Source organism: Beta vulgaris, chromosome 1 (genome assembly GCF_026745355.1).
Source record: "Beta vulgaris subsp. vulgaris cultivar EL10 chromosome 1, EL10.2, whole genome shotgun sequence".
In the NCBI taxonomy this organism is placed as follows: domain Eukaryota; kingdom Viridiplantae; phylum Streptophyta; class Magnoliopsida; order Caryophyllales; family Amaranthaceae; genus Beta; species Beta vulgaris.
Window position 1 is genome coordinate 36,754,954 of NC_079202.1, and position 21,114 is coordinate 36,776,067.

Consider the following 21,114-nt stretch of genomic DNA (forward strand, 5'->3'; position numbering starts at 1 on the left):
ATCCCCACAGACGGCGCCAAACTGTTTCTGTCTAGAAATTAAGGTTAACGATCTGTGCTGAGCAAGTCCTTAAGTCTGAGCAGGGCTGGTTATCAGTTCACCGGAAACCTGCAAAACACAGAAAAACTACCCGGGGGTTGTTTCGGGATCGCCCCTCCAACGCTCAAGTCAGTTGATGATTGAGGTAGAGAGAGAGTCTAGAGTGAGAAACTCAAGTTAGTTAGGTGAGAATTCAATACCTTTGCATTGATGGGACAAGAGGTATTTATAGTGGTGAGAATTTCTAGAAAGTGGTGTGCTGGACAGGACAGCTCACTTAGGGATTGATGATACCTGTTCAAAGGATGATTCTGGTGGGACCCATAAAGCCTGAATTAGTCATGCTGTAGTTGGTGGGACCCACGGTGCTTAGGTGGCGGTGCCACATGGCATGACATTCTTAGAAGGGTTTAATGGGCCCAAACAATTTATAACTATCATTTAAAAATATTCAAAATACTATTATTAATTATTTATTATTATTACTTATCATTAGAATAATTATTTATTATTCATATTATTGTTTAAATATTATTTATATATTTTTTACATTCAATTCAGTTTAATTCAACTTAATTTAATTCAATTCAATCCAGTTCAATTCAGCTATTTTATGCCGAACAAAACATACCCTAGAGGCTAGACATTATCAATTCTACTTAGAGCTTATCAACTCCAAAACGTACTTTTTTAAAGTTGAGGATAAGTGGATAACACACTCACAAAGTTGCAAAACAGGATTTTGTTTTCAAGAAAATTCTATTAGATTGTAAATCTCTTCCTATGATTAGTTGATTACCATTCCCCCGTTACGAAATCCTACCAACAACGTTGACAGATTAACGGCTAGTTTTTTAATAATAAAAGAATCCTATAATTAATACCAAGTGGGATATGCCAAATCATGATTCATGATGGACTGCATGTATACTAATATGATTTTGCCTTGACTTCTTTCTTAATTTTTTGCTCTAATCACATGTGACATGCTCTAATTGGAGAAAATTTAGACAAAAGATTCGATTTTTGACACCTAAGTTCTCGTTGTAAACAACCTGTCTGGGGTCCTAGTGGGCAATTTCTTTGCAGCTTCAAACTTTTGGTCTTCTCTCTGTCTTCTTTTACAAGATAGTCTTCTCAAAATTTTAATTTTATAGGAAAAGGGGAAAGAACTTTTAAATGGAGGGTAATTTGGATCTTAGTCTTATCTGTTAGTAAAGATTCAATTTTTATTTTTTCTGGGTGTTTCTTCTTTTGGGCAAAATTTCAGATTCTGACACTTTTTTGGGTTCAGAATTTTGCAAATTTATGCTGTCAGGTTTGAATCTTGAACTGGGTATTGGATTTTTCAAGATATTGAATGAGTGTAGTACTGAGGAGTTGAAATGGGTGATAATTTGCTGAAAAAAATACAAGAAATTGGTGATGGGAAGGGATGTAATGAGGAAGTTAAGACATTTGAAGAAGGTGATAAGGTTTCTGATACAAGTTTAGAAGTGTCTTATAGAGAGAACGTGTCAAAGAAAAAGGATCATATGCTTTGTGTGAAGCAGTCATCTCTTATTGAAGTTTCTGCCGATTCTTCTTTAACAGAAGGTATCTCTTTTCTAGTTCATTTATACTACTGACGTCTGATGACCCGTTTGGTAGATATTAATAAATGGTGATAATGGTAAAAAAAAAAATGTAGTGTAATTTTGTAAGAAAAACCTAATGCCAAACATCAAATTTTAACTTGTGTTTTTTTTTTTCGTATGTTTTTTTTTTTTCTAAATTGCATTACCACTTACTACCACCTTACCACTTAGCTCGTATCTTAGGGTCCGTTTGGTTGGAAATATTTTAGGCTTGGAAACGGATTGAGGTAACACACTCCTTTATTTTATGTTTGGTTGGGTTATCCATTTTTTTCACTCCCTTACTAGCCCAATTTTGATTCCTCCATCTTGAAACCCTCCTCACACCATAGGAAACAAAAGTAAGGGAGTCATTAGGCCAATGATTTCATTCCTACATCAAAACAAACAAGTGTCTAAAGTAACACATTCCATTTCCATTCCATCCTTTCATCCCATTCCATTCCCTTTCCATTCCTTATTTTGAACCAAACGACCCCTTAGTTGAGGATATTGGTGGCATGCCTTATCAAGTCTTGTTCCTCAGTGTTTTTAGTTTTGTGTAGTTATCTTTGTTTTTTGCTTTGTTTTGGAATTGCTTTCCCACTTTCGAATAAAAAGAAAAAAATCCGCCTAATAGAGTGGTAATAGATGGTAATAAAAATTGGAAATTTGACAAATGTTGTGGGATGGACAAGCTATTGACATGGTGTTTCCTGTACAAAATTACACTAAGGGCATGTTTGGCAAAACTAGCGGTTTTAGTAGCGGTTAGCGGTTCTAGTAGCGGTTAGCGGTTCTAGTAGCGGTAGCGGTTGGGGGTAGCTGCTAGCTATCTACTAGTAGCTGTCAGCGGTCAGCGATTAAATTAGTTGTTTAATTAGAAGTGTTTGGCAAAAGTAGCTGGTGGAATTGTAAAAGATAAAAAGAAATTAGTTAATAATTCTACCTTATGCTAATATATAGGGTTCATTTGCTAGACCGCTACCTCTAAATCTCAAATGTTACCTGTAGTAACGTTCCACAACCGCTACTCATAATCTACTTCAACTGCTACTCGCTACTACAACCACTACCTTACCAAACACTCATAATTTTCTTAAGTAGCGTTTCAATCTTGTCCAACCGCTAACCGCTACCTCAAATGCTAGTGCCAAACAGGGCCTAAAACTTGTTTACCATTATCGCCATTTATTATCACCTACCTAACGAGGTCATACTGCACTTAGTTTCAGTTGTGGCTAGAATAGGACTAAGCTTAAGCATTAATTTGATTTTGTTTTGTTTTGTTTAAATTCATGTGGCTAGAATTAGAAATGATGCTACAATGTAGTCATATTGCACCTGGGTTATGAAGCATATGACTGATAATTTCAGCAACTTGACTAGAAGAGCACATATTTGTGCCACTTGAAAATACTGTAGAGATGATTCTGTGGACTACCCCATCGGTTATCTTACAATAAGCAAGGAATATTATGAAATCACAGGGGACAAGAATGTTGAGTGTTATGCTAATCTGCAGGATTGTTGAGTTTTATGCCGTGTCTGTTCTGCTTAATTGCAATAGTCATACTGTCGAAGAACGTACAATCAATCATTAATGCACATCCATCTCTCCCGCGCATTTCATGCCTTTTTTTTTTACATCATGAAACTGCACAAGTAACTTGAAAGGTGTAAGAAGGAATACTACTAGTACGTAGATAGGTAGCGAAATCATGTGCTTGTTGGACTTGCAGTCGGGAAACCTTAGAAATATAACACCAACGTGGTGTCTTGGCAATGCGTCGAAAATATCCTGAATGACCCATTTGACGGAGATGTCGCTATTTTTGGGAAAACGGAGATAGTTAACAAGTAGTGTCGAGTCTGTGTGCATTGAAATGCACTCATGGCCATGTTGGCGGGCCCAAATCATTGCATGCAGACAAGCTTGAGCTTCCGTCGAGAGGGCTTAGCTACCATGGATGCAATGGCCATGACCTTGACAAATGGAGGTCTGAGCATTAGTAGGAATCCATGCAATACTACCTGACCGAGTGGCCCGATTACAAAAGCCATCGATCTGGATGTGCAGTTCGGGGACGACAATAAGGGATTATGCCCCGCAATGAAGCCATGCGGGCCCGGTGAGGAAAAGGAATATGTGATTGTGACTGTGTGAAACCTGGTGTTCAGTCATTCCTAGATGGAGAGCGTGTTGGACTTGTTCAAAAGTAGCAAGGGCGAAACACCTAATCGTTCCTCGTGCATCAGATACCCCATAATGTTGCAATGAAAGTTAGTAAGCGGGGGCCATGGATCCCATCTTCATTCCTCAAAAACTGAATCTAGGCGATCAGACAATAGCGGAATGTGGCGTGATCGTTATCAGCTTGAAGGATGAAGCAAGCCACATAAGCCAAAAATCAAACTTGAAAAAGGTGATGAGCATCCCTCTGGAAGCAAACTGGGACCCTTGGCAATACAGGTTTGTGTTGAGCGCAATACCGTTGTGCCATAGCTTCCAGATAAAAAATTTTCATTTAGGCATGATGTCAAATCCCATAGTTCGAAAGAAGGTCGAAAGGAACCGGGGGTTCGTGCTATGAATTTCCTGTTGTGCGGAGAGAAAGAAATAGTCGAATTTACGTGATGGGTGAAAGGTCCAATAGGGGGTATCAGGAATGGTGCCAAAGTGGGGAAGTTCCATTCCTTGAATCTGGCGCTCACTATCATTGGTGAACAATATGTGGATTCGCGGAGCGTCATGTCTTCTACTACCACCCAAATTCACCTTCATTTTATCATGTTGCCCCTTTAATGATTTGTTACGTAATTTTTACCGTCTTAGTTAACGGTCTGAACTGTAACACCCCGATAATTCTCTCTTTCTAGAAAATACTTTTATAACAAATCTAGAGAATTACCCAGGCATTATCGCCCGTGTGAAAACGTTTCGTCTTACTCAGAATTTTGCAGCGGAAAACTTATTAAAACAAAACCAACTTTATTAAACTTATGAAATAAGAACCAAACAATGTTTGAACTGAAACACACCAACTTAAAGCTAAAGTCTGAAAATATAAATTCCTAGAAACAACTTAAATACTACTAATGTCACAGAAGCTTCTCCATTCCAGATTTCCCAATGGTATGCATCTTCGAACCTGTAATGTCAATGCTTTCTTGACTCTGCTCCCCCGAAGGATCACCACAGGATCAATAGGCAAAGCCATGATCACAAACACAGACAAGCACGTAATCAGCAAAGCTGAGTACTACATATCAGACATAAATAATCCTAAACATGATACTACAACATAAATAATAATAAGCATATAACAAACTGCAGATGACTCTTACTGAACTAGACTCTAAACTTTATTTCTTCTTTTAAATGGAATAGTTATGGGACGAGTTGTCTATACTGAAGTAGGAGATATGGGAGCTACCACATATTCCAATTGACCTGCGATATCGAGGAACCTTTGAGCTAAAAAGGAAAGGTGATCAATCCAATCCTAGGAAAATACATATCACGGCGGACTATGTATCCCAACCCTTAGTGTCCAACTCTAGACGTGCACCAGTCTAAAGTCTATAACCTATCTCGTTTCACTTTACGTTGCATTCATTTTTATACTTGTGTTGACACCAACCAAGCACACAACATATATAACTAATAATCACATAAGATCACAAAACTCCTTTTTAACTTAGAATTAACAAGTTCACAACTTATCATTCAAGACTCTTTTAACTTCTTTTATTCTTTGCTAACTTGCCTGTTGAACCTAGCCAACAGTAAACTGTACCTTTATATAGGTATAACTCAAAATTACCAAATAAGATCCACGGTTCTTATAAGATAAATAAATAATCTCAAAGAATCTATGTAACACATGATTCCAGTTTACTTACATTAATTCACTCACGAATTAATACCAAACTAAACTTAGCTGCTTGCATCAAACTTCCATACAAACAATCTTACTTATACATATTCTTAGTTTACATGTAGCATACAAGCAAATAACATGTAAAGCCATCTCAGTAAATCATATATATGAACAACAAGGTCCTATACATGATACTACAAATTAAAAACATCCCTAGAGCATGTTTCTAACCATATAACACGTAGACTATGTACGTACCTTGTATAAACGCAACGGTAGGCCACTTTTATGTTTTAAAAGTCCCCTACTATAAATTCTCCGCCTACAACAATAAAATAATCAAGTAAATACTTGAACTAAAAAAAATACAGTAACTTTAAAACGCCCCAAACCTTTTTAAACGTCTTTAAAAATCGTTTTTATAATTTAAACTCTCGTTATTTTTAATCCCTAGTATAGTACAACTATTCTAGTGATTAAAAATCATTAAAAAAACCTTAAAATACTAACTTTCTGAATTTCCAGCATCTATAAAATTTTCTAAACTTTCTGAAAATATTTTAAATGCATATAAACATCGTATTCCAATCAAAATTCATATTTATACTTTAAATATACGATTTCTAGTGATTTAAAACCCTAAAAATCACATCTTTCATGATTAAAACTAAAAATAATAAATCTGAAATTTTTCCTTTTATACATATGAGAACCGAAACAAATTTCTTCATAATAAATAATAACTCAAATCGTAATCATGTAAATAGTAATAAAATAACAATAAAAATTAGGACTTTAATGGAATCTTAAAGGAGAAGTAAAGAAAAACAACCAAAATAAGAGGAAGAAGGCAGCGCCGGCGGCTGTGACAGCAGCAAGGAGGTGGCGGCAGCAGGTTTCGGCTTCAAGAAATTATTCGTGACGTTTCTTGTTCAACAAGAAACGTTACTTAGCGAAGAAGAAACGATTTTTGAGAGAAGAAATATGATTCACGCACAAAGAGAGAGAAGAGAGAAAATGTCGAGTGAGGGGAGAGAGAAAATTCAGAAGTACGTGCAAGGGAGGAGAGAGAAAATAGAATGTAGGGCAAAATAATTGGGTTTTTAGGATATTTAAATAGGCTAATCCTATTGGGCTTCGGAAAAGGAATTTCAATAATTAAAACTTTGATGACTAACAAGATGGGCTCATTAGGACTTTAGTCATCAAATTATCCTTTCCCTTTTTATTACTTTTGGGCTTTCGATTCCATTAAGTTTTCTTTTTAAATATGCTATTAATAATTAAACTTTTATTTAAAACATGCTTAATTAAAATATTACAAGTTTTGTTAAGCCATGCAAAATATTTTTAGTTGACTTTTAAAAATAGTCAACCCTTTTTAAAAGTCAAACCATTTCCAAACTCATTTGGATTTAAATATAACTACATAAATAACTTAATATATTTATGAAAATCCTTTAAAAATGTGGGGGATTACATGAACCCCACATGAGTCTCTCATTGGACTATGGTTTTTATTGAAAACTTTGAAGTCGCCACCCTATTAATATCTGAATAGGGACAGATTTATTTAAAAAATCATTTTAAAATCAATTTAAAGAAATATCATTTAAAACGATGATGACTTCTTATGGATAAGGCTTTTTAGAGTCTTTCGTAACATGAGATAGGGTTCGGGATTTAGGTTAAGAGGTGTGAATGTCCAAAATTAGTGTTTTGTGTTGCAAATGTTTGAAAAGAAAGTTTTTTAAACTATGGTGAAAGATGTGAGGTAGGTCTTGAAGCATCTATGTTTATTGCTCGTAAATTGCATACTACAAAAAAGAGGCTTTTCAGGGTTTTATGTGGGAATTTGAAGAAAATAAAGTTGTATCTGATTTGGTTTTCCAAATCATTGAGATAATAAGGAACAAATTTAGGACAAATAGCACCAGGAGTCTCAACTGACTCCAACATGCTTACGAAGGTACGAATTAGATTATAATTAACAAATCCTAACAAATTTCTTCAGTAATCAAATTTAAGGAGGGTTTACATCAAAATCTCCTTATAGAGGGAGGCAAAGCTATAAAGTGAAGAAACTTAAGCCACAAGACTAACTTACAAGAGTGCCGAATCATAAGCTCACTGCACTTGCTTTTTGCTTATCAACCTAAAAGAGTTTTCACGTATTAGATGAGTCTTGTGATATTTGAGTCTTATTATACAGACTGTACAATCCATGTGGTACAACCATAATATGTGCATTACTGTTAGTTGGGAGGATCAAAATGCTAGTACTAATTTGCTAGCTTCATCTTAGGATCTTTTCAGTGATCTGTTAGGTTTCCAGATGGTAGGATTTTATGTAACAAGTCGATGAGCATATTGCTTATCATACCTGTATTTTAAGGGATGTATCCGGCAGTTCCAACTTCCACGACCAGGTGTTTTACGTCCCTGACATCTGCTACGTTGTTTTATCTATTGTATGCTATGTCCTGTTGAGATTACAACCAAAGCATACCTTAACTAATTGAAGGAACGCACATCATATATCATACTTTTCCTAGTAATATATAAACTCTTTTTAGAAAGGCTGATTTAGGAACGTACTAGTTAAGTCAAGTCTTATAAACAATTAGAAGATTTCAATCTTATTTAGTGAATTCTACGTGCCTCGTCAAAGTTAACTTATTTTCTGATTGAGCAGCGGAGGTAATTAAAGGGGATCCAGTAGCTACAAAGCTGTCACTGCTTCGTTCCACTGAAAGTTCTGCACCTGCTGATGGCGTTGCTCCTGATCTGAGCAAATCTAGTCCAAGGTTAAAAATTGCAATGCTTGTTGTTGGCACAAGAGGAGATGTTCAACCTTTTGTCTCTGTTGCCAAGAAACTTCAGGCATGTGCAGAAACTTTGTACTATTATGTTTCTAGTTGCTTTTCATATTTGTATTTCCATAGAATTGGTCCCATTATTCTTCAGCATGAAATTGGTATCAGCATTCAGCCAGGCTATCAATATTGTCAGCAAATGTCACAATTTGGGTCACCATATTTTAGTCATGTCAATTAAGAATTAGTGGAGACTCTTATCTTTTTCATCAGAATAAAGATGCATAAAAAAGTTGATCTATACTACAGATGTGTTAGATTTCCTACCATATGATTTCTCTAGTGTAACTTATACAAAAAAAAAGGTTGTATGTCATTGCTGAGATTACTGCATCACGAACATCTGCCTATTGTTATATACCTTGATTTACTTGATAGTTTCACTTTTGGTAGAGCTTGTTAAGCTAATTCAGTAGCAAAGGGTGTAAAAAAGACAGAATCCCCAACAGCTCTCTTCAATAAGATGTATGGAGTGATTTCATGTCTAAGTTGGAATTCTATATGTGCAGGAATTTGGTCATCATGTTCGGTTGGCAACACATATTAATTTTAGTAACTTTGTCAAGTCGGCTGGTGTGGAGTTCTATCCTTTGGGTGGTGATCCACGGGTTCTAGCAGGATGTAAGAATACTTGCATCTTTCACTTCTTTTAAGCTCCTTATCTGCTTTCTTTATGTTTAATTTGTTTCAATGTAGAGTCATTCATATCTATCATTTACTATGTTGGAGATGATTTTGATATACTATAAAAATAGAACAATCTATCTGATCAAACAACAAACTCCCATGTTTGTTTTATTACAACTAGATTCAAGTTATAAAATAATGTACATTATTAACATTAAATTTTAAAACAGTAAAATAAATAAAGGGCATTTAAGGTATTTTAGTTGGACATCAAACTCCTCAAGAGTTGCTTTTATAATATAGATATTTCTAATCCAGTTCCTGGTTTAGCTTAGAGGTCTCTCTTATTGATGATTGTGACAACATTGATGTTAGTGATGATATCAATGCTAGTGACGATATCAATCATGACCTTCACTCGAAGCTAGAGCTTTTAGTTATATGGATATGGTACTAGAGGTGTAAAATGGTTCTCTGTCACCCTTCAATCAATTAGCAAAGCAATGTCTATTGGACTAAAAGCATGTCTATTTGGATTATGTAGTTATTTAACATTCATGAGTTCATGATTTTTCAGAAAGCAATCCATTTGGATCTCTTCAGTGACTAATATGTTTTCCTACTTTCCTATAAAATTAGATATGGCAAGAAATAAAGGGTTGCCCTTAGCACCAGGAGAGCTATCAATTCAGAGAAAACAGCTGGAAGCTATTATTGAGACTATCCTACCTGCTTGTACGGAACCAGACATTAAGACTGGTGCACCATTTAGAGCTCAAGCAATCATTGCAAATCCTCCTGCTTATGGTACTTTTATGATGCTTAAGTGGAGATGTTTCTTGATTTACAATTTCACCATTGCGATATTTGAACCTTTTCTGAAGCTCATTATAAATTTGCATTGCTAAATATCCCAGCCTTTCCATGAATTATTGTCCTCCTTTTGTATCTGTGGTTTGGGATCAAGTGAAATGATAGAATGAAGAGTTCCATGCTCATGCGGTTATGCGTCATATTTCACCATCACTCCTCTTTTGCATGCCATAACTCCTATTCGTTATGTGTTCACTAGGAGAGAAGAATAACACGTCCGCATAGAACAGCTCACAACTGTGCTTATGTGGTGACTAGACCGAACAGCAACATCATGTGGCATAAAAAGCATAGAGAGGGGGCTTGGATTTATGTATACTGTGTGATTTGTTCTACCTTAATTTTGTTTATCTTCTATTTTTCCTTATTTTCAATTTCATTTGTGTATATTCTGTTATTGGAATGAGTGGGGTTTGTTTGGCAATTACATGTACTTATCCCTTCTAGATTCCATCTAACTTAGCCTGATGAGTTGGTATCTTATATATGCAGGACAATTACATGTTGCTGAAGCTCTTAATGTACCCCTACACATACTCTTCACAGTGCCATGGACGTGAGTTCTCTCACAAAGTTCAATATTTATCAAATTAAAATGTTTTTTCATCATTAGTTTTCCTTCTTTTAATAGGTTTTATGCTGCTCGATAATTAAGTTGTGCACTTATAAGGTGACAAATAGAAGTGATTGGACAATAATATAACTATTTTTAGTAATATTCGATTTTAAGTAAACCATTCTTATATGAATCACTATATCTTCAACTAAGAACTGTAAGGTTAGCTTTACCTCAGCGCATGACTTGGCTTCTTTCCTTATGTCAAGGCACCTAGCCCCATAACCACAGGGTAGACCTCGTGCCTTTTAAAATGTTATGGAAGATTCATATCTGGTTAATATGGGATAGAGGGATTTGTAAATTCCAACTGGCAGAGAGAAACAACTGAAAATGGGTCATTTTGGCATTTATATTTACCCAAAAAAGTTCTATTATTAGATGTGTACACGCTGAAAATGCGCAGCATGAGCTACTCAAGGATGTGGGGTTAACCTCTGAGAGTAACTCTCAAGGTCTTTGAGCCATCTTTCTCCCGTTATTGAGGTATTATGGACCTGATTTGGATTAGATGTTAATCCCTTCCTTGCACCTCCACAGAAAATGACAAAAACACATCTTATGAATTTGTCAAGAAATGAGAGCTTTATCTTGAATCTTAGGCAAAGAAGGCTGGAATACGGGGAAAAAAGGAGGAAAAGAAGAACTTAAAATATAAGATGTCGTAGAAGTTGATAATATGTGGAGCAACCTGAAAATCAGAAGTTAATCGAGCCTTTAGATATGATTTAGGTGGTATAAGCATTTTGTTGCTAATTTATTTAAAACATTACATATCCATTCAGTTTGATTAAATGCCCATATTAAGATTTTTTTTGTTTTTTTTACTTGAAAAATATTTTCTTACAAATCCTTCTAATAGGCAGGCCAACTTATGAATTCCCGCACCCAATAGCTCATCTACCTCAAAGTCCTGGCAACCGGGTATGTTCTTGCCACCCCCTATTCGCCTCAATACACCAATTACATGGCTAATCCACTGTCCCCTTTATCTGCGGAACTTGTGCAGTTGTCATATATAATGGTTGATCTGGTAATTTGGTGGATCATAAGGGGCCAGATAAATGACATCAGAAACAGAATCTTGAAGCTCCCTCCCATTCCATACTTTAGTACGTACTATGGATCTATTTATCATTTGCCAACAACATACATGTGGAGTCGTCATGTCTTACCCAAACCAAAAGGTAGGAATAGGAACTTCCTTTGGTGATATTGTATCAGCTACTGCACCAATAAAGCTTGCTAAGGCAAATTTACTGGTGAATGTAAAAAATGGTAACTTTTACAGAGTTATTGTGGTTGACTTCGTGACATATAGTTCTGATGAAATCTAATGCGCCTGCAGACTGGGGACCTGAAGTTGATGTTGTTGGTTATTGTTTTTTAAACCTTGGGTCGAAGTATCAGCCTCAAAAAGATTTGGTGGATTGGATAAAGATAGGGCCAAGGCCAATTTATGTAGGCTTTGGAAGCATGGTAAGATATCTTTATCTTTCTCCGGTCCTATATACTACACACACACACACACACACACACATACACACACACGTATATTTAGAAGGACTGTCTAGGCTCTCTCTTCTCCTTTATAACTGATTATATGCTCCTATAACTTGCATGTGTACTGGGCTTTGACACAATGTCTTCAAACTTTTTTTCCCATGCAGAATCTGTTTTTTTTATCGTATATACTGAGTTTTGCTACATGTCAGAAGAGAAAAAAAAAGAAACAAAAAAGAAGTTTTTCTGATGTCTACTGAATATATAAGTTGAAGCTGTCACTGCTAGAATTGATCAATTTATCTCTAACTCTGGCCTTTCTCCTCTTTCCCTATTAAACCAGCTTCACAATTCTTATATTCGCCATCATTTCCTTTTCCCAAGTCATCACCATAAGCATCAGGACTTCCTACTACTCAAACTGTGAATTCTCAGGAATACTTTTCGTTCAAAGTACAAGGAAAGAATGCTCAATCAGTACCTTTTGATTCCTCATCTTTTGGTTCTTGCACACCACTTCTTGTAGGCATATTTAGTTATTTATATATTTAAAACCTCAGGTGCAACTGAAAACACTTTAATGTTAGCATGCTTTCTACTCTTTCATCAGGTTCAAATTCTTTAGCACACGAAAATAGGAAAATTGATTACCTCTAATCCCAATATTATGGAAATAGGCCTAACCACCTAACTATGTAGATTTGTACAAAAATCCCAAAGTTTTGCTTTTTCAACAAGAGTGTACTTGGGAGCAACAACATAAACGCTTAAACAACATTACTGTAGTCTTGAAGATGTGGCTGAAAACGGTTTGGGAACTCAAGCAAAAGCGATTCAAACTGTTATTGATCCAACAAAATTGAACAATAGTAAGTGTAAGGGTCATATAAAGGCCGTTAGCCCGTTATGCTCGAGCCCATACTTATTTTTTTACTTACGAGGTTTGGATTGTTTCCATATATCTTGATAGTCTGATCTGCGGTTTTTTAAAATCCTTGTGAGAGGCTTAGGATCTTTATGTTTGCGAGATAGTCAATACTACTATTAGGGTTCTAATTTGAAGTAAACAATAATATCCATATTAGGTTAAATCAATTCTCGCTGATTAGCTAACTATACATAGCATTTTGTATTTATTTAATGGTATATTATCTGCTTTATGATTCAAGGATATTGTCCCTGTTAAATTTCATAAAAATTATATATTTGCCTTTCTAGAAACCAAAAAAAAAAAGAATTGTATTAACTATCTGCACAGTTCTCAATATGACATCGTTGTGGTCCTAATTCCTAACTGTGATAGCGGAGACCTGGATATTATTCTTAGAATTCGATGTTAATTAATTAACCATTTCAAGGTAGTATTATGGTCTCGGTAAAATTGGTTAGGTCTTTTTTGTCAGATCAATCATAGTTCAAATTATCTGTATATTCAATGTTCCTATATTATTGTAGGGTTTCATGGAGAACCTTTTCTAGTCCTCTCCCTCTTGATGCCTTGATGGTGGTTAGCTGTAGTAGTAGTACATGATTTATTTCGAATTCTTAAGGTTGCGGTTGATTTGTAGTCTTTGGCTTCCTTTGTAATACCCCATCATATGCGTAATTATTTTCCTTGTTTAGCTTCTTGATGACTCGAGGAAAACTACAGATATCATTCTTGAAGCACTGAAACATACAGGACAGCGTGCAATAATTGATCGTGGTTGGGGAGACCTTGGTGCTTGTGAGTATTTTGCTTTACTTTCTCTTCTCTTTTTATTCACTCATCGGCTTTTCCATTTACTTTGACCTCAACTTTTGTGAATTGTCATAGTGCTACCATATGTTTTATGAATGATGTATAAGTTCTCTATAAGGATGGACTTTATATATGTACATGGTATCTGAGTGAGCTATTATATGTCTTGCAGCTTCTGAACTTCCAGATAACGTCTTCCTTCTTGAGAATTGCCCTCATGACTGGCTTTTCCCTCAATGTTCTGCTGTGGTAAGTAACTGGCATTGCTATTCATGTAGATGTTTAGAGCAATAAAAACTGTAATGTTTTACAAAGTATCCATATCAATATCACTTACTTTTATCAACGGATGAGTGCAATGAAGTTCACTAGCTGGAAAAATTCACCCTTAAAAACTTTATCTATTTCATCATAGTAACTATGCTTCATATTCTCCAACCTATGTTACTTAAATTCAGGTACTCATGTGAGACACTGGTATTTAAGTTGTTAAGACTTCCCTGTATGAATACTCTCCATGTTTTGGATCCAACGCGAGTAAATGAGGTGAAATGAAGAGTCGAGTAACAGTTCCTAACCTAGATGCTTAGTGTTATTAACTTTCTTTTGAAAATTCTGAAGGTTCATCATGGTGGTGGCGGAACTACAGCGGCTGGATTGAGAGCTGGGGTATGTTTAATAGATGGTGCTCTATTTGTATAATAATGATGTATACAACCATATGAACAATGGAATTCCTTACAACAATACAAAATATGTGATTCACATATGTATTGTTATGCAAACCTCTTAGCATGTGACAAGTTGATGCCAAATAAGAGTCTTTACATTATGCTGGTTACTGCAGGTTATGAGATAATTTGGTTGTTCATATGATAATTGCAGTGTCCTACTACAATAGTACCGTTTTTCGGAGATCAGTTCTTCTGGGGTGATAGAATTTATGAGAAAGGATTAGGACCAGAGCCTATTCCTATTAATCAGCTCACTGCAGAAGCGCTCTCTAATGCTATCAGATTCATGCTCCAACCAGAGGTAATATCTTTCAAGGGACCGACTTAAGATATTGATATTATTTGTAAATTGGTGCAAATTTGCATAAATGCATGGTCGAATGACTCATAATCTCCTTTCTATCAGGTCAAATGTCGTGCAATGGAGATAGCGCAGTTGATAGAAAATGAAGATGGTGCTGCAGCTGCTGTCGATGCATTTCATCGGCATTTACCTGATGAGTTGCCGGTGCCACCGGCATCATCAGTGCAAAACGTTGGTCCAAATCTTATACAGTGGTTCTTTGTTCAAATGGGAACATTATGTTGCCAAGTTTGTTCATAGTAGACTGTAGGTTTCACAAGTGGGATTGTACAGCTTTAGCATTCCTATCTTATTTCAAATTTGCATTTTATTTGTAGTCAATCATTCATTTTATTCATTGTATTAGGCAACATAGGAAGGTCTTATCTAAGAGGGTAAGAAAGAGGGCTGATTTCATTTGGGAAATAGGTTGCAAGATTATTGGTTTGTATATTTACTTGTCCATCTTTTGGTAATGTTACAACATCATGCTGTATTTTAAGATTTATGGTTATATATTTTTACATGCCTTTTTTTTTTTGAAATAAGAGAGAAACCTAGGCTAGTCCTGGAATAGGACCAACTTAAAACATCATTTCGGATGATAGAGAGAAAATTAAGATCAGGAAGTTCAAACCACTGATGGAGAGAACTACACATATGTCCTTTGTGAGCTAGGAAGTTCGCCGCCTGATTAGCTTTTCCGAAACAATGAGAAAAAACAACATTCCCAATACAAAACAAATCAGAACGAGCATCACTAATTAAACCATTGATTTCCCAAGGAATCTTCCAAGTCCTTTGGGGAGAATTAATGATAGCCAAATTATTCCCTTCTACCACCAGATTCTTAATATTAGAGGCGAGCGCCGCTCTAATACCTTCACTTATACCCTAGGCTTCCGCAACAAGAATAAAGTGGTTGTTATGGATTGACATAGCACCCATGATAACAATATCACCCAACCAATTTCGAACGATAAAGTCCATTTTTTCTTGACAAAGTTAAACATCACGCTGTGTTTTTTTTTACTATTGTCCCAAGTACGGTTGTAGATGAGCTCTTTTACCCCCTTGTGAAAGCCACCTTCCAATTCGATCTCTTCAAACCGACATATTCACCATCATTTACAAACTCCATCGACGACTAATCGACTATGTCTGATCACCATCACACCACATGTGACCGTGTGGTGGGGCAAGAATTATTTTCCAAAGTTTTCTAGCCTGGATTTTTTTAACTACATCTAGTGCATAATGTTGTGTTGAAATAAAAAGTAACTTAAAATTACATGATTATATACACAATATATAATGAGTAATTCAAAAATGGGTTGCTATTACAATCACAATAGGGATTATTTGCTCGATTGGAGGGTGTTCAAAAGTTGCTTGCGAAAGGAATGTACTCTCATATGATCAAACTCGAAGCGAAGCTTAGAAGAAAAAAGGATGATGTTCTTAATCAAGAAGAGATGTTGTGGTTTCAAAAGTCAAGAATGGATGCCGCTAGAGATGGAGATCGCAATACGAAATACCTTCATTTGTCTACGATTATTAGTAGAAGACGAAATCTATTGAAGCCTTGCAAGGTAGAGATGTAAATTGGGTTTTTTTGTCAAGATGAAGTAAAGGAGCTGATTTTTTAATAATGGAGCAATTTATTCCAGGAAGAACCGAACAACTTCACCAGGGACCATCTTCTGCTGGATTATCTTCCACCTACTAAGGTGATGACTAGGGTATTCTCACTCGTGTAACACCCCGATAATTCTCTTTTCTAGAAAATACTTTTATAATAAACCTTAGAGAATTACCCAGGCATCATCGCCCGTGTGATAACGTTTCGGCTTACTCAGAATTTTGCAGCGGAAAATAACTTATTAAAAACAACTTTATTAAAAACTTATGAAACCAATAACAATTGTCAGAACTAAACACACCCACTTAAAACTATTGTCTGAAAACATAAACTCCTAGGAAAACAACTTAAATGAAACTAATAACACAAGAGCCTCTCCATTCCAGATTCCCCAATGATATGCATCTTCGAACCTGTAATGTCAATGCCCTCTCAACTCTGCTCCCCCAAAGGATCACCACAGGATCAATAGGCAAAGTCATGATCACAAACACAGACAAGCACGTAATCAGCAAAGCTGAGTACTACATATCAGACATACATAACCCTAAACATATACAAAAAATATAACTTGCAGGGATAAAAAATAATAAAACATATAATAATCTGCAGACAACTCTTACCGAACTAGACTCTAAACTTTATTTATTTCTTTAAATGGAATAGTTATTGGACGAGTTGTCTATACCAGAAAATAGGAAATATGGGAGCTACCACATATTCCAAAATTGACCTGCGATATCGAGAAACCTTTAAACTAATGAGGAAAGGTGATCAATCCAATCCTAGGAAAGCCATGGGCTACCACCATGTACTCCAACCCTTAGTGTCCAACTCTAGACGTGCACCAGTCTAAAGTCTATAACCTATTCTCATTTCACTTTACGTTGCATACATTTTAATACTTGTGTTGACACCAACCAAGCAAACAACACATAACTAATAATCACACAATCATCACAGAAATCCTTTTTATCTTAGAATTAACAAGTGTTCACAACTTATCAATCAAGACTCCTTTAACTTCTTTTTATACTTTACCAAATTACTTGTTGAACTCAGTCAACAATAACAATTACCTCTATATAGGTATAACTTGTACTTACCAAATAAGATCCACGGTTCTTATAAGATAAATAAATAATACTCACGAATCCATGTAACACATGATTCAATCTTACTTACATTAATTCACTCATGAATTAATAAATAAACCTGACTTATCTGCTTGCATCAAACTTCCATACAAACATTCATACTCATAAATACTTCTAGTTTACATGTAACACACAGGCAAATAACATGTAAAACAATTCCAGTAAATCATATATATGAACGACAGGGTCCTATACATGATTCTAATAAATAAAACATCCTTAAAGCATGTTTCTAAATCATATAGCACGTAGACAATGTACGTACCTTGTGTAAACAAATCTGTAGGCCACTTTTACGCTCTAAAAGTCTCCTACTACGAAATCTCCGCCTAGAAAATAAAATAATGAAATAAATACCTTGAACTAAAAATTTACAGCAACTTTAAAAACGACCCAAACCCCTTAAACATGTTTTAAAATCGTTTTTACATATCAAACTTTCGTTAATTTTAATCCCTAGTATAGTACAACTATTCTAGTGATTAAAAATCATTTAAAACCCTTAAAATACGTATTTTCTGAAATTACAGCACTTATAAAATTTTATAAATCTTCTGAAAATATATTTAGTACATATAAAATTATATGCTAACCAAATCTCATGATTTATATTTTATAAATATAGTTTCTAGTGATTAAAAACCCTAAAAACTATATCTTTCATAATAAAAACTGAAAATAACTTACTAAAATAAAATCTGGAATTTATTATAAATATTCATATGTTAGCCGAAATATATATTGCATAAAAAACAATAATTTAAATCATAAACATGCTTATAAATAATAAAATAATATAAAAACTAATACTTTAATGGAATCTTAGAGAAGAAGAAAAAAAAACAACCACAACAAGGAGGAAGGAAGGCGCCGCATAGCAGCAAGGACCGAACAGGACTGGCGGCAGCAAGTTCTTGGCTCAAAGAAAGATTTGTGACGTTTCTTGTTCAACAAGAAACGTTACTTAGCGAAGAAGAAACAAACTTTTGAGAGAAAATATGAAGAACACGCACAAAGAGGAGAGAGAACAAGAAGGGCGCCGGGTAGAGAGAGAAAGAAAGATCACGTGGAAGAGGAGAGGGAGAAATATAGTGTGTAGGGTAAAATTTTGGGTTTTTAGGATATTTAAATAGAGGCTTTTCCTTTTGGGCTTAGGAAAAGAGATTTTAATAATTAAAACTTTGATGACTAATAAGTTGGGCTCATTAGGACTTTAGTCATCAAATAACCCTTTCCCTTTTTATCACTTTTGGGCTTTTGATTCCATTAAGCTTCATTTTCAAATACGCTTTTAATAATTAAAACTCTTATTAAAACATGCTTAATTAAAACATTACAAATTTTATAAATAGTCAACCCTTTTTAAAAGTCAAATCATTTTCCAAACTCATTTGGATTTAAATATAACTACATAAATACTTTAATATATTTATGAAAATTCTTTAAAATTGTGGGGGATTACAACTCGTCCCTTTGTTGAATGTGAAATTAAAATAGCGTTCTTTGGGATGAAACCGTTCAAGGCTCCCTGCTCAGACAATTTCCAACCCCTTTTTTTATCAACACTATTGGGATGTAGCGCATCCTAATGTTACGATGCTGGTGAAAAATGTATTGGAAGGTGTGGAGTTTCCAGAGGGGTTGAATGATGCTTACTTAATATTCATCCATAAGGTCGATTCCCTCCAATTACCGAAACACTTTAGGTCAATCGATTTATGTAACATTATGTACAAGATTAAAGGTGATAGTAAATAGGTTCAAACCTTTACTACCAAATCTCATATCCCAACCCAATGCAGCTTTGTGCCTAATCGTCAGATAACTAGATAAAATTATTATTGTCCAAGAAATGTTGCACTCTATGAGAAGAAAACAAGGCAAGAAGGGGTTAATGGCTGTTAAAATCGATTTTGAAAAATCTTATGAGAGGTTGAGATGGAGCTTCATTCGAAATTCACTTCTTGAGCTTAGACTTCCATAATACATGGTAAGAGTTGGTCATAAATTGCATTTCCTCAGCTAAGCTTCAAATATTATGGAATGGAGAGCATATGAAAGCATTAGAGCCAAATCGTGGTATCTGGCAGGGAGATCCTTTGTCTCTCTATTTATATGTGATATGTATGAAGAGACTTGCCCATCTTATTGACTATGAAGTGAGATTGGGTAACTGGAAGCCAATTAGTGTGAGTAGAGATGTCCCAAAAGTCTTTAGCTTAGCTTTTGCCGATGACTTGATTTTATTTTGTGAAGCCTCGACTTATCAAGCACAAGTGATGATAAGTTGCCTAGACCGGTTTTCTAGAGCTCCCGGAAGTAAAGTAAGTTTATAGGAGTCTCGAGTATATTTTTCTGAAAATACGAATGTTGAATTGCGAGACAGTATTTGCACAGAGTTACATATGGAGTCTACAACAGATTTAGGTAAGTATATAGGAGTCCCGGCAATCCACTGTAGGACTACCATGGATGAGTATCAATATCTTGTAGAGAAGTTTAATGTTAAACTTGCGGGATGGAAGGCGAAAACCCTCTCCTTGGCGGGGCGTGCTACGCTAGTTCAATCTTGCATCCCCTCTATCCCCTACTATACTATGCAGTCAACTAAGCTTCTGCGAGTCATTTGTTGGAATGGAGATCGTGATCAGAAAGTCCGTCTCTCGGTGGATTCAGAGTTGGTTATCAATATGCTTTGTAAGCCTAACTTAACATCTTCACCATACCTGCATATTATTCGCAAATAGAAGGTTCTAATCTGCCGTAATGGATGGAAAGTTGTTGTTTTCCATTGTTATAGATCAGAAGCTAACCAGGCTGCGGATTGATTAGCAAATTATGAGTTTCTAGTAAGCTGAAAAGGTTGGTTCTTATTGAGGCGGTCCCTAAGGACCTTCATACTATTTTATTGGAGAACTTGGGTGGATTAGCTCTGGTTCGAATGGTTCCCGTAGCTGCTGAAGCTCCGTAGTTTTTGAGATTTGTTGGTAGTATAGTGTACTTTTTGAGTTTTTGTTGTTTTCTTTGTTTGTTTTGAGTCTGTTTGTTTTGTGTCTTTTATACTTTTTGGTTTTAGTTTCCTTTTTTTCTTAGGAGCTTGCTCCCTCTCTTTCACAAAAAAAAAAAAAAAAAAAACAATAGGAATATTATCTCAAATAACCTTGACGTATAGCCTTTTTTCCAAATAACTCCTACATTATCACCCATATCACGGATAACCCTAAATTTGTAATTTGTCATTAAACCCGATGGAATTACAAATGGAGTTAACTTGGTTTGACTTTAATGAGTTTAGTGCCATTTGAGAAGCTGGTCGATGGCATTACGAAAAAGGTGGTTTAATACCCTATTACTGGTTTGTTGCCATCAATAAAACCATTGAATTGTGCATCAAAACTAATTACATTATGTCACATAGCCATCAACCACCTTCTTAATGGCGCCAAACCCATGCAAAGTCAAA

The 21,114-nt window shown here is 35.4% G+C and overlaps 1 protein-coding gene across 4 annotated transcripts in view; it reads left to right on the forward strand.

Moving 5' to 3' along the window:
- Positions 1-1,031: 1,031 nt before the first annotated feature.
- The window catches only part of LOC104895850 (sterol 3-beta-glucosyltransferase UGT80B1), a 108,031-nt gene continuing 87,948 nt past the window's right edge, over positions 1,032-21,114 (forward strand). Inside the window, exons 1-13 of one of the 4 annotated variants that reach the window (XM_010682482.4) lie at positions 1,041-1,635; positions 8,235-8,422; positions 8,925-9,036; positions 9,682-9,849; positions 10,408-10,471; positions 11,398-11,455; positions 11,541-11,718; positions 11,880-12,010; positions 13,658-13,760; positions 13,948-14,024; positions 14,397-14,444; positions 14,661-14,810; positions 14,916-15,378. In XM_010682482.4, coding sequence (XP_010680784.1) covers positions 1,425-1,635; positions 8,235-8,422; positions 8,925-9,036; positions 9,682-9,849; positions 10,408-10,471; positions 11,398-11,455; positions 11,541-11,718; positions 11,880-12,010; positions 13,658-13,760; positions 13,948-14,024; positions 14,397-14,444; positions 14,661-14,810; positions 14,916-15,113 — 1,686 coding nt within the window. In that variant the 5' untranslated portion in view covers positions 1,041-1,424 and the 3' untranslated portion in view covers positions 15,114-15,378. Of the gene's footprint in view, positions 1,636-3,797; positions 4,129-8,234; positions 8,423-8,924; positions 9,037-9,681; positions 9,850-10,407; positions 10,472-11,397; positions 11,456-11,540; positions 11,719-11,879; positions 12,011-13,657; positions 13,761-13,947; positions 14,025-14,396; positions 14,445-14,622; positions 14,811-14,915; positions 15,379-21,114 lie in introns of those variants that run through there. The other 3 variants (XM_048644013.2, XM_048644016.2, XM_057393269.1) reach the window with 3 other exon arrangements.